At 37.1% G+C, this 13316-nt stretch overlaps 1 protein-coding gene across 4 annotated transcripts in view; it reads right to left on the bottom strand.

Moving 5' to 3' along the window:
• The window catches only part of ISA3 (isoamylase 3), an 82693-nt gene that overhangs the window by 43406 nt on the left and 25971 nt on the right, over positions 1-13316 (bottom strand). For all 4 annotated transcript variants that reach the window (XM_019198910.2, XM_088887711.1, XM_019198918.2 and 1 more), the window contains 3 exons: positions 11244-11301; positions 9050-9113; positions 8265-8364 (listed from right to left, as the gene is read on the bottom strand). In XM_019198910.2, the coding sequence (XP_019054455.2) occupies positions 8265-8364; positions 9050-9113; positions 11244-11301 (222 nt within the window). The remainder of the gene's footprint in view (positions 1-8264; positions 8365-9049; positions 9114-11243; positions 11302-13316) is intronic.

Below are 13316 nucleotides of genomic sequence, written 5' to 3'. Positions count from 1 at the left end.
GGATAAGATCATGAAAACTCTTAAGTTTGGAAGCCCAAGGAGTTGACTACTTGAGTGATCAGATTGGGTTGTACCTAGTAGTCAACTACCCAAGTGGTAGTAGTCAACTAGTTGTGACAGTCGAGCCTGGTGTCACCTAGTAGTCAACTACCAGAAAGGTAGTAGTCAGCTAGTTGTGACCGCCAAGATTGGGATTATCTAGTAGTCAACTATCAAAAGGTAGTAGCCTACTATAAGAGAAGAAAGATTCCTTCTTGCACATAGTAATCGACTACTAGCTCTCTAACAGATTGATGCAATTGACTACTTGGTCATCATAGTCAACTACTTTGCGATGCTAAGCTAGATTTTTTATCGTTTGAAAGTTCAACAGCTCTTTCCTCTTTTGGTAAGCCTTCAACCTTATTGGGAACAAGCCCTAAATGTTTCCTAGAGTGGTTTTATCCTCTCCCACCGGATCAATAATGGCCATAAATGTTCTACCATTGACTCATGCTATTTATGCATGAATTCGAGATGAAAAATGTGGAAAGTGACTTGAACAAAAAGTTCTAAGTGAAAAAGAGAGAAAAATCAAAAGAGAAAAAGAGTGTAAAGAAACTTTGTGCTAAAAGAGTTTCATCTTTGTGAGAAAAGCTAAGAAGCCATTGGAGCTTAATTAATTGTCACTGAGAAACATGAATCTTTTCAAGTGTTGCAACCCATATATTGTTATGCATTCTCTTACATCTGAATAGTTTGTTTTGTAATTGCACATCAACCTTATAAAGGCATTATCTTGATTGTTATTTGTTATTTCATACATTTTACCTATTGTAGTTAATCAGCTAATGGATTTCTAGCTAGGTTAGTTGAGTGTTCTGGGATAGAACACTGAAAGATTCGAATAGCACCTGGAAAGCTATTTGGTGATTGTAAAAGTCTTGTTGGCACCTAGAAGTCCAACTGGTGTAAAGGTTTTGCTGGCACTCGGAAATCTAGCTAGTATAGTGAAATTCTCAGGGAGTTACCTGAGGAGAGGATGTAGGCTGGGTTTGGCCAAACCTCTATAAATTCTATGTGTTTTCTATTGCTCTTGTCTTTGCTCTTGATATTTATTGTTGTTCTTCATATTCAATCTTACAATCCTTGTACATACTGCATTTCACAATACTGTTCTTTATCACTTTCATCTTGCACTCACTTTGTGAAGGAGATGATCAAGAAACTTGTAGAACCCAATTCATATTCAGCTTATGGATCTGACTCAAATATAAGAGTTATTTAGTTTGGGAGTTTTCTCTTGTATGTATCTTGGGGTGTATTTGGGGTTTAGGGTTTTCTATAAGAAAGGTTGTGCACAACTCTGTATTCTTCACCATTGTTGATTCTATAGTGGATTTCTGCTCCTCCTTTGCCCATGGGCGTAGGCTATAAGCCAAACCACGTAAATTTGTGTGTTATCTGTTCTTTCACTTCTCTTTATCTCTATTTTCACTTCGTTTTGTGTGCTACACAAATCTGTATTTCGGAGTTTTTCACAACATATGGATAGCAAACCAACCACTGACCACCAGAATGGAAAGGAGTTTCATGATGGAAAACCATATCATCTATGATAAAACAGGAAAATTGTAGACAACTTTTCATTGATTGTAGGATGCCTTTGCACTTATAAACATCCTTCTTTAAATTGTTGAGAATGAACTGATTTATACAAGTATTAAAGATATTGGGAGATATCCTATGAGATCTTCTCAAAGTGGCAAACCTATGATACCCAGTTATCTGTCCATGCTTCACCTACCTATATCAGACAAGTTATGTACCCAATGGGATAAGGGATACTGCATGGACACTTCTAGAGTAGATAGTAAGAATATAAGTGTTATGTTTTAATAAACCATACTATGGAAAAGTTGTAGGCATTAGAAGTTTGAAGTTTATAAAATGTAAGCACTGATGAATTATATTTAGCTTAAAACTAAATTAAAAGGCATTGTATTGTGAACAGATGGATGCATGACTTGTATATAGTAGGGTCTATTGTACTAGTTTAGGGCTGATGTATCATTTTTGTGTATAATCCTTTTGTTTTATTCTCTATGAGTAGGCCTTTAAGGGCACTTTGGTAATTGATCATATTTTTCTCCTTTCATAGGAAATGGCTCCATGGAGTGATGGACGCATGACTTGTTCTTTCTCTTCTTTCAGGATTTACAGGTTTGAGAGTTCAGACCAGAGACCAAATGGAGCTCTGATCCCCATAGGATGACAGGTATCAATCACCATATTAAATGGGATACATGTACACATATCCAAGTCCTGGATCTCAAGAAATAGAGTCATATCCTTGTTTCCCTCATCCATGCTTGTTTCCATCTCTAGTGTCATAGGCTGTCACAAGGCAATGCTATGGTAGAGTGTCATCTTCTCCAATAGCATTTTGGAGGATTGGAAAGAAAAGAACCAAGGGATTTTTTAAAGCAAGGAAATTGTTGGAAAACGTGGGATTACTGGTGTAGATGTATATGTAGTTAGCATTTATATTTGGTAATTGTGTAAAAAATAGAATTATGTGAATATGTATTCCTAGGATTGTGGAAAAATATAATCCCTTAAATATGGGGATTAAAAAGGTTAGTCCCTTAATTATAGGGATTGATTAGTCCCTTAATTATAGGGATTGATTAGTCCCTTAATTATAGGGATTGATTCCCTTAATTATAGGGATTGATTTAGAAAGTTTTTTTTTCTATTTATTGCAGCAACTTACTGTATAAATATGCCGGTTGGCAATGGAATGAAGCAGATCAGTTTTCTACCATTTCAAGCATGGAATCAGAGCTCTAGGTTTGCCAACCTTGAGAATTTTTTTCGGCCTTCATTGCCAGTTTTTTCTCTTCGTGTTTTTCTGGTCTTCAGTGTTGATCTGTAACCAGAAGTGTTTCTTTATTCTCCTTTATTCTGGCCAGTTCTTCCCTTCTTTATTCTCCTTTCCTGCTGGCCTTATTCTTCCTCCATTAACAATATCCGACGTGACTGTAACTAGTGCTCCCGTCCAAACCGAAGAAGTGCCTCCATTGAATGAAGCCATAGCCCTTGTCAGAGATGAGGAAAGCCGCCGTGGAATCATGCTTGAGCCTAAGGATCCCGAAGGCTCAGCCATGGTGGCAAGGGGAGGAAATTACAGTGGTTCAAAGGGTGAGAACAATCACAACTTGGCTCGTGACACAACCACCTGTGACTCTAACGATAACCTCTGGTGCACCTATTGCAAGAAGCCCAAACACACAAAAGATCGTTGCTGGAAACTTCATGGGAAACCTCCCACATCCAACAAGGAATGGGGAAATCGAGGAGATTCGAAAGCAGTTCAACAGGCCCATAATGTCTCCACAATCCCGCAGCAATAACACTCAATTCAGGGGCCATTTAATGATGAAGAAATTGAAAGGCTAAGGAGTTTCCTGAAATCCTTGAAACCAGGAAGTGGTTCTACCTCTCTTGCCCTCTCAAGTGAGTCTTTATCTCTAGGATTACATGTCTCGGCTAGTGTTTTTCCATGGATTCTTGATTCTGGAGCTACTGACCACATGACACCCTCTTCACTACATTTTCTCACCTATACACCCTGTCCTAGTAATAGAAAAATTTATGTTGCTGATGGTTCTTTCACCACAGTGGCAGGGATTGGGAATATTCAAATTACTCCATCCCTATTACTTAAAAATGTGCTTCATGTTTCTAAGTTATCCACTAGCCTTATCTCTATACATAAATTCACCCAGGATGTGAACTGCAATGTTGTATTCTTTCCTTCTTACTGTGTATTTCAAGACCAGGTTTCGGGGAAGAAGATTGGACTTGCTAAGGAAAGGGATGGACTCTACTACCTTGAAGAAACCAGCAAACCATCTCACACTGTTATGCATGTCACACACGAGTCATCCTTATCTACCTCCAATAAAGATTTAATTTGGCGTCATCACTTTCGGTTCGGTCATCCTTCATTTCCTGTTTTAAAAACAATGCTTCCTTCCTTGTTTAAAGGAATTGATGTTGAAACCTTTCATTGTGATGTTTGTGAACTTTCCAAGCACAAAAGGGTTTCTTTCCCAATCAGCAATAAAAGATCTTCAACTCCTTTTTATTTGATTCATTTGGATATATGGGGCCCTTCTCAAATTCCCAACATTACTGGTTCTAGATGGTTTGTCACCTTTATTGACGATTGCACTAGGGTCACATGGATCTTTCTTCTTAAGTCTAAATCTGATGTGGGTACCATTCTTCCCAACTTTCATAACATGGTCCAAACTCAGTTTGGTGTGAGAATTAAAAGGCTTCGATCTGATAATGCTACAGATTATTTTAATCAGAATTTGTCCCCATTTTTTCAGAAAGAAGGCATTGTGCATGAATCCTCCGGTGTTAACACTCCCCAACAGAATGGGATAGTTGAGAGGAAAAATGGCCATCTTTTGCAAACCACCCGAGCCTTTCTCTTTCAAAATCGGGTGCCAAAACAATATTGGGGGGAAGTTGTCCTTACTGCTGCATACACCATAAATAGACTACCATCTAAAGTTCTTGACAACCGAAGCCCAATACAAGTCCTTTCTCAATTCTACCCTGATATTCGAACCTCAAATAATCTCACACCAAGAATTTTTGGCTGCACTGCCTTTGTTCATGTCCATAATAAAGGAAAATTGGATCCACGAGCAATCAGGTGTCTTCTTGGGATATTCCCCAACTCAGAAAGGTTATAAATGTTATCATCCAGCCACCAGAAAATTCTACACCTCCATTGATGTCACATTTGAGGAGGGACAATCCTTTTTCACTCAACCTTATCTTCAGGGGAAGCCCTCATTAATGGAAGATAAGGCCTCAGATCTACTCTCCTTAGATGTATTGCCCTCACAGTCATCCAACCGTCAAGAATCACATCCCTCTGAGTCACAATCCTCTAAGCCCCACATTTCCGAACCTCAACAAGAGTCAAACAACCCGACCATTGAACCAAATTCAAACACTGTTAACCCCACCAATGATGTGCATGATGATGTGAGATATATGCAAGTTTACTCTAGGAGAAGAAATCCAGATCCTCAACTTGTGCAAGTCCAAGATTCAACTCCTAATCCTGGAACTGAGGGATATGCAGAACCTGAACCTGCACCTTCACAGTCTGAGTATGACCTACCTATTACACTAAGAAAATGAACCAGAGAATGTACCAAACGCCCATTGTACCCTTTAGCCAAATCTGTGTCGTTCCAAAGATTCTCTAAATCCCATAAAAGTTTTCTAGCCAGCCTTAACACCATTCCAATTCCTAATACTCTAGCCGAGGCACTTTCTAATAAGGAGTGGAGAAAAGCCATGAGAGTGGAAATGGAGGCACTAGAAAAGAACAACACATGGGAAGTTGTGGATCTACCAAGAAACAAGAAGACTGTAGGTTGTAAATGGGTGTTCACAATTAAGTACAAATCTGATGGGTCGTTAGAAAGGTACAAAGCATGATTGGTAGCCAAGGGATATACACAGGCTTATGGGGTAGATTATCAGGAAACTTTTGCCCCAGTAGCAAAAATGAATACAGTAAGGGTGTTGCTGTCTTTGGCTGCTAACTATAATTGGGATTTGCAACAGTTTGATGTAAAGAATGCATTTCTCCATGGTGATCTAGAAGAGGAGATATACATGGACATTCCACCGGGTTTTGGAGAAGGCGTTAAGGGGAACAAAGTTTGTAGGTTGAAGAAAGCACTATACGGCCTCAAACAATCTCCGAGAGCATGGTTTGGAAGGTTTACAAAGGTGATGCTTGGTACAGATTACAAACAAAGTCAAGGTGACCACACATTGTTTATCAAACACATAGCCTCAGGGGGAGTTACTACACTATTAGTCTATGTGGACGATATAATCGTTACTGGGAATGATAAAAAGGAGAAGGAAGCATTGAAAAACTGCCTTTCCAGAGAATTTGAGATAAAAGATTTGGGGAGACTAAAGTATTTTCTCGGAATTGAAGTTGCACATTCTAAACAAGGCATCTTTATCTCTCAACAAAAGTATGTTGTTGATCTTTTGAGAGAAACAAGAAATATGGCATGTAAACCAGCTTCCACGCCTATAGATCTCAATCATAAACTTGGAGAAGCCAGCGAGAATGCAAGTGTAGACAAGGAGATGTTCCAAAGAATGGTTGGAAAACTCATTTATCTTGCACATACACGGCCAGATATTGCATACGCTGTAAGTGTAATAAGTCAGTTTATGCATAATCCTAAAGAAGTTCATCTTCAGGCTGCTCATCGAATTCTGCACTATTTGAAAGCCAATCCAGGGAAAGGAATTTTATTCAGAAGAAATGGGGGACTGGCTCTTGAAGCATATACAGATGTCGAATATGCAGGATCTCCAGTAGATAAACGGTCCACTTCTGGTTACTGTACCTTCTTGGGAGGAAAATTAGTAACTTGGAGGAGTAAGAAGCAAAATGTAGTGGCTCGATGAAGTGCAGAGGCAGAATTCAGGGCTATGGCACAAGGAGTGTGTGAATTACTCTGGTTGAAGATAATTTTAGAAGACCTGAAGATTCCACGAGAAGAGCCTATGAAACTATATTGTGACAACAAGTCAGCCATCAATATTGCTCACAATTTTGTTCAACATGACAGGACGAAGCACATCGAAATTGACCGACACTTTATAAAAGAGAAACTAGACAGCAAGTTGATTTGCACTCCCTATGTATCTACAAAAGGGCAACTGGCCGATGTACTTACTAAAGGGCTCAATAGTACAGACTTTAGAAGAATTATAGCCAAGCTGGGAATGGAGGATCTCTATTCACCAGCTTGAGGGGGAGTGTTGGAAAACGTGGGATTATTGGTGTAGATGTATATGTAGTTAGCATTTATATTTGGTAATTGTGTAAAAATAGAATTATGTGAATATGTATTCCTAGGATTTTGGAAAAATATAATCCCTTAAATATGGGGATTAAAAAGGTTAGTCCCTTAATTATAGGGATTGATTTAGAAAGTTTTTTTTCTATTTATTGCAGTAGCTTACTGTATAAATATGCCGATTGGCAATGGAATGAAGCAAATCAGTTTTCTACCATTTCAAACAGAAATGTTGACCTATAGTACCTTTGTCTGGATTTAGTCATTTCTGGATTGGATAATGTAAATGGATCAACTTTTAGGAAGTGTTGCATGGACACAGGCACAAGGATCAAAACCCAACCATAGTTGTCAAGGTGATGCCTAGGCGACAAGGCACCCTTGGAGTCTCACCTCGCCTAATCGCCAAGTAGTTTTCTATAGCGTGTTATAACAAACTTTTATATTCTTAATTTTTTGAGGTTATAATTATAAAACAGACATTTTTAAACTAAATTGTTCATTTTGTGTGTTTATATACTAATTTCTTTTTGTTATTTTCTTATTTGTTAGGGTTTAATCAGCACAAACATTGCTAAATGCTGTATTGAACCCTCAAAGACTTCAAAACTTGAACCAATAAGTAAGAAAGAACATAAAATGTTGTCCAATCAACACATTTTCTTTTTTTTCTTTACTAATTTTGTGTTTTTATATACCAATTTCTTCTTCTTCTTCTTCCACCTTTTCTTTCCTTCTTTTCCTATAACAGAAACAGGGATTCGGCCCCTATATTTTTCGAATTTTATTTTCTTTCTTCTTTTTCTTCTCATGAATATGTTGGAATATGTTGATTTTCTATACTTTAACATGAAGTTTATACTTTTCTTATGAAAAATATGGATATTTATTAAGGAAATATGATTATGAAACCTAGGGAACTACCCTAGGATACATGTTTTTACTTAAAAAAAAAAAATCCATCACCTAGGTGCCCCCCTGTCGCCTAGCCTCGCCTTGGCGCTTTGAAAACTATGAACCCAACATGTGCCCAAGAGTCTAACCCAGTTAATGGCATTCATCATGCACATCAGCTGTTTATTTATGTCAAATAAGCAAGGAAAAAGAAGGAAGATGTTACATCTAAGTGTCCATCAAATGGAAGTTGACAGGGACATGCAACTTGTCACTGGACACATGAAAGAGGGATCTGAGAATTGCTGAAGGTACATTTTTCTAGCTTTCCTCATTCTATGTAAGGAGACAAGTGAAGCTCTTTTTACATCTATTATTACATTCTGTATTACTGATAAAAACATAATTTTCAAAGAGAAAATCTTGTATTTGGTTCGTAAATGATGAAAAATGTAAAAATACCTTAATAATTGGGGGAGCATTGAGTGGAGATCCATCCATTCCTCGACAAAGAACACTTGCAAGATCAAAACGAAATCCATCCACATGGTACTCTGTGACCCTATTAATGGTTACCACCCCAGGAGGTACATAAGTTTCAAGATTAAAATGAGAGAATGAGAGAGAGAGAGAGAGAGCTTGGCCTTAAATGATATGAACATCCAAAATAAAACAAAAAAAGGTATAGGTTTCCTAATGGTGTAGAAAATTAGCAACTTTTAAAAGGACACGACCAAGAAAGCAATATAAAAGTTATAAAATAATATATGAGAAGGAGAAAAACTGCAATCCAGAAATCTCAGAAAACATTGCAATCACACCTAAAAGCATGAGAAAGAATATTGCTAACCAATCAACCCCATGAGCCCTGAAGCTGAGCTGAATACCGAAATATGATGGCTTCCAAACAACCATGTTTCCCCATGCAAGCAATTTTTAATTTGCACTAAATGACAGGATGAAAATATCTCATGACATCTCACAACAAGATGTGCATTCCAAGTTTATGAAATAGTCTAAACCACAACTTCAAATATAATTGAGGTTGAAATCAAGTAGCAATAACATAGTTTAATAACACTATATTCCATCGGACAATTTATCACATCACTGCATGAACTTTAGGAAATGTTGTACAATACAACTTAGATTTATCAGAAAACAACTTGCACATCCAGAGTTCTCATAGAACAGAAACTTATAAACAAAGAAGATGCCATTTGAATTCCATAAGCACAAACTCGTACCAATGTCTTAAACTACCAAGTATAAGTTCCATGACCACAGGGTGGTTGCAATTTAATGTGTTCCCTGAAAACAAGAACAAAAGATGCAGATGAGAACACCCAATAGGCAAGAACAAAACCATTTTATTTCTGACGCAAAGCAGTCAAAAGATGGTTGGCTAAATTGAAGGAGCAAAAATCAAGAAGGGCAAGCACAAATAAGATACACCAGTTAAATGTGCTCTCTGATTATCATCTTTACTCTCCCTTGTTTCTAGGAATTATCAAAGTATTGAATAAACCAAAAATAGAAAAGGAAAAAAGACAAGAGAGAACAATAAATATTTCTCCATGACTACATTATCACAGCATTACTTAAACTGAAGATCTGCATAACCTCAGAAGCATATTTTTCTTCAATCAGAAGGTATAGCTGAACCCTCTGCCAAAATTCACAGCCGACATAGACACTTCACTTTGTCTTAAGGAATCATGTCAGAATAGAGATGATAGCTGTACACTCCTACCTCTAGAACTGCAAGATTTGCTGCAAGAAATTATAAACAATGGAAATAACTAATTATAAACAACTAGCTCTTATAAGTAGATATGGAGATTCAGCCAGATTGGTCAAGAAATTAAAAACTCATTTCGTTATTTCAGAGAAAGTCCACATATTCAATGCCCAAATTATAAAGAAATTAACTGATTTCACTTGAAAGATAAATCCCTATAGCCAATGTTTTAAAAGCACAAGGCGCAAAAGAAACACAAGGGCATTTTTGCACCCAAGCCGAAAGGCACAAGGTGAGGCGCACGCCCTTTTGAAATAAAGCACAAAGTTTTCAAAAAAAATGTATAGAAATTCAAAAGAAAGGAAAATTAAAAAAATAATAATATTAATTAAAAAGTATACTTAAATTTAAAACTAAATGTTTTAAAAATCCTATTAGATCAAATTAAAATACATAAACATGACATATAAAACATATCGAAAGTGAAAAACTGGAAAACATAAAATTAAACATAATGTATAAAACATATTCAAACAATTCAAGCACATGGACTTTCAATCTATTTATTTCCTTCCTAATCACATTCCTCTAATTCTACCAGCTATACATTCCACTCCAGCTCACTCGCCGACGCTCCGAGAACCCTCTCCTTTTGCTTATATTGTCAATTCATTCTTCTTAAGACAATTTTTAAGAGATAAGGAACATCAATTAAAATTAAAAACTATTTTCCATGTATGTGTTAAGAATTTAAGACCCTAACATGGACTTGTCGGGGTTTGCCTCAAGGGGCTCGGTCAAGGGTCCAGGGGCTCTGCCACCATGCTTCAAAAAACACAAAAAGTGCAAAATTTCACTCAGGTGCACTCCTGGGAAGAGGAGCAAGGAGTAGAAAAGTTTGGAACACCTGTTTTGATGTAAAAACTGTAAAATAAAGAAGAAAAGAAAGAGAATAGAAGGTTTCTGCAAAGAAAGAAAGAGGAGAGAGATTGAAGAGAATGGGAGAAGCCAAAAATTAAGTCTGGCCACCCCTTTCATTAGATTATATACTCACAAATAAAAGAGATTACAAAGACAAGTATGCCCTTGGTAAGTCGGCTACTTGTAAGAACTGAATAAGCACTCTTAACTTAAAACATAAACTAATGGGCCTAAGGCCCAATAACTCCCTAACTATGCTATGTAAATAAAACAAGTAATATCAGCCCAAAAACTCAACACAAGGCATACCAGGCGCACCAGGCTGGGCTGAAATGCACCTTTCCTATGCACCCAGGTGCACCTTTTAAATCATTTCCTATAGCATATCTTTTGTCTTCTTATTAACAAGGGAAAACACAATAGTGCTCCATTTTAAGGATTTATAGGGAGAATTAATAGGAAAAAGGCCATAAAAGGTAAACTAGTTCCAACAATAGATTGCATTATATGCTCAAACAGGCCTTCACAAGTAACCCTATTTATGATACTGTAGGTCCTTTAGCAAAAATTAGTGTAAATGAGAAGTCTAAAGTGAAGTGTCTTTAAGTTTTATAGCTTCTTTCCTTTCTTAACACACACTAATAACTCATCAAAAAGAAAACGACAAGCCTAAAGTGAAGAAAATACATGATTATGTTTTCAAGAATTGCAAGTAAGAGGTATTTTAAGTTGTAACAAACTTAGAAGATAAAGAATTCATGGAAGATAGAGAAAATTACCACATCCTGAGAAATTAAGCAATTGACCATTGTTGTTGAAGTCAACCATATAGTAAACCTGCAGATGGATTAGCATAAAAGTTTTTGATTAGTCTGAAAATTATAATTGAGAGATAAAGCTGAGAGCACCTAGTTAAAAAACTCATATGCATATTCAGTAAGGACCTTCCACCTCAAACTAGAAAGATGTGTGTCTGGTGAATAGCAGGATATAGACTTATACTTATTAGACAAAGAAATTTAGGAAAGCTGCTCAGACGAAGAGCAGGAATGATGATGATACTTGGGAATGGGTGATAACAAAGTTCAACTAGGAAAATAGTTCATTCGTTCAGAGTCCTGGACAGGAAAGTTCTCCTCTGCAAGTTGGACCTTATCAAGAAGACAAAGCATTGGAGAGTTTGCTTTCTACTGATTCGGAGGTTGTGGATGTTAACAGCAGCCAAGAAAAAAGCCAGGAGACTCTAACAGCGCCGAAAGGGGTGGAGCAAGAGCACCTTCAGGTTGTTTGCTTTGGAGAGGTAAAGTCTGCTATTCCCCTGTCTATGATTGAAGGAGAGAAAGTGGCAGAAGCTCAGGATATTAGGAACAGAATTAGTTCGCAGCAGTTAGATGAGGTCTCTGTTTTGGATGTTCCTCTGACTTCAGTTTTGAGGTCAGTTACTGCTGAAGAGGATATTGTAAGTGATCAAGTTGATAAGTTTCCTGAGGTGAAAGAGGTTTTTTTTATCAGAAGTTCTAATGGAGAAATTGGGAAAAGATCTTGGTAGGAAGAAGCAGGGAACAGGAAAAGATGGGATGTTGAGACTGTGATTCCTTTTCGAAATCCTCAGGGAATGCCAAGAAGATGAAGAGCACGAATATGGGGCATCTAATTAACATTACCAAGATCTTCTCTAGGTTGAAAGATGGACTCAAAATGATAGGCCCAAGTAGCAAATTCAAGAGTGTACAGAAGGGAAAAAAATTTAAAAACAAAACTTGCTTGCTTAAAGATTCTATTGCTGAGAACCTTTCAAACCAATTTCCAGTTTGTGGTGATAAAGGAGTTAGGCCAGTAGATTTTACTGAAAAATCCCTGGCAAAAGAAGGGGTTTTGTTGGGGGAAGCGGATAGCTCAGAGGAGGAAATTGATGAAGCTGAAGAGGAAGGAGTGGAGTTTGATAGAGTTCAAAAAATTGAGAAAAAAGTGGATGTGGACAAGGTGATCGAAACTGGCCGCCAAGTCAGCAAAAAAATGGGCTTATTGGTTCTAGGAGGGGAAGACTACACTAGGAAAATGTTTTGGGAATTAGAGCTTCAGTACCCAATCATTGTTGAAATGTCCTAACTCGGAGTATTGTTAGTTTTGAGGTTTTTGTTTAGGTTTCTCTGTTGGTTGGGTTTTTTCTTTCTTTTTTTTTTTTTTGTTCTGTTTTTGTTGAGGGTTGCATGCTTTGGAAGCAAGTGGGGGTTATTGTCCGAGGATTAAAATTAAAGCTGTTTTTGCTTGGGCTCAGAAGTTTGTGCTGTTCTTGGGTTCCTTCTTTTTTCTTTGTGGGTGATTCCTTATCACCTCCATTGTACTTTTTCTTTTCCTTTTTTTCTTAATAAATTGCCTTTTTATTCTACTACCAGAAAAAAAAAGACTCATACTTATCAGGAAAGGAAATGCAGAAAACTTCATGTAAAATCAAGGATTAATTTGACACTCTTCAGTATGAACACAACCATCTATAAAACAAAAAAGATGACGATGATGATGAGAGAGCAAAACAGTAACCACAGCCTGCACATTTTACCAGGCTACCATGGGTAGTGCCAACTTATATGCTAATATGCTATCTACAACATCACAACACATCAATCCACTGTTCCGCTCTACATCCATAGAAACATTAATTGGACAGGGTCTAACTCCTAGAGGGATTTTTTGGTCAAGAAAATCAGCTAAACCGAAGAACAATCATCTGGATTTGAAAGATCAATGCTGTAAATTATGTATACCGGATATTTTCTTAATTATATATTGTACCCGATATTTATGCTTGAAAAATACATGCTGTACATATTGCATGCTATTCACAACACTGC

Source organism: Nelumbo nucifera, chromosome 5, assembly GCF_055504915.1.
Source record: "Nelumbo nucifera cultivar China Antique chromosome 5, China Antique-T2T, whole genome shotgun sequence".
Lineage (NCBI taxonomy): Eukaryota > Viridiplantae > Streptophyta > Magnoliopsida > Proteales > Nelumbonaceae > Nelumbo > Nelumbo nucifera.
The sequence above is the reverse complement of the archived record's forward strand: the minus strand, read 5'-3'. Positions and strand labels throughout refer to the sequence as shown.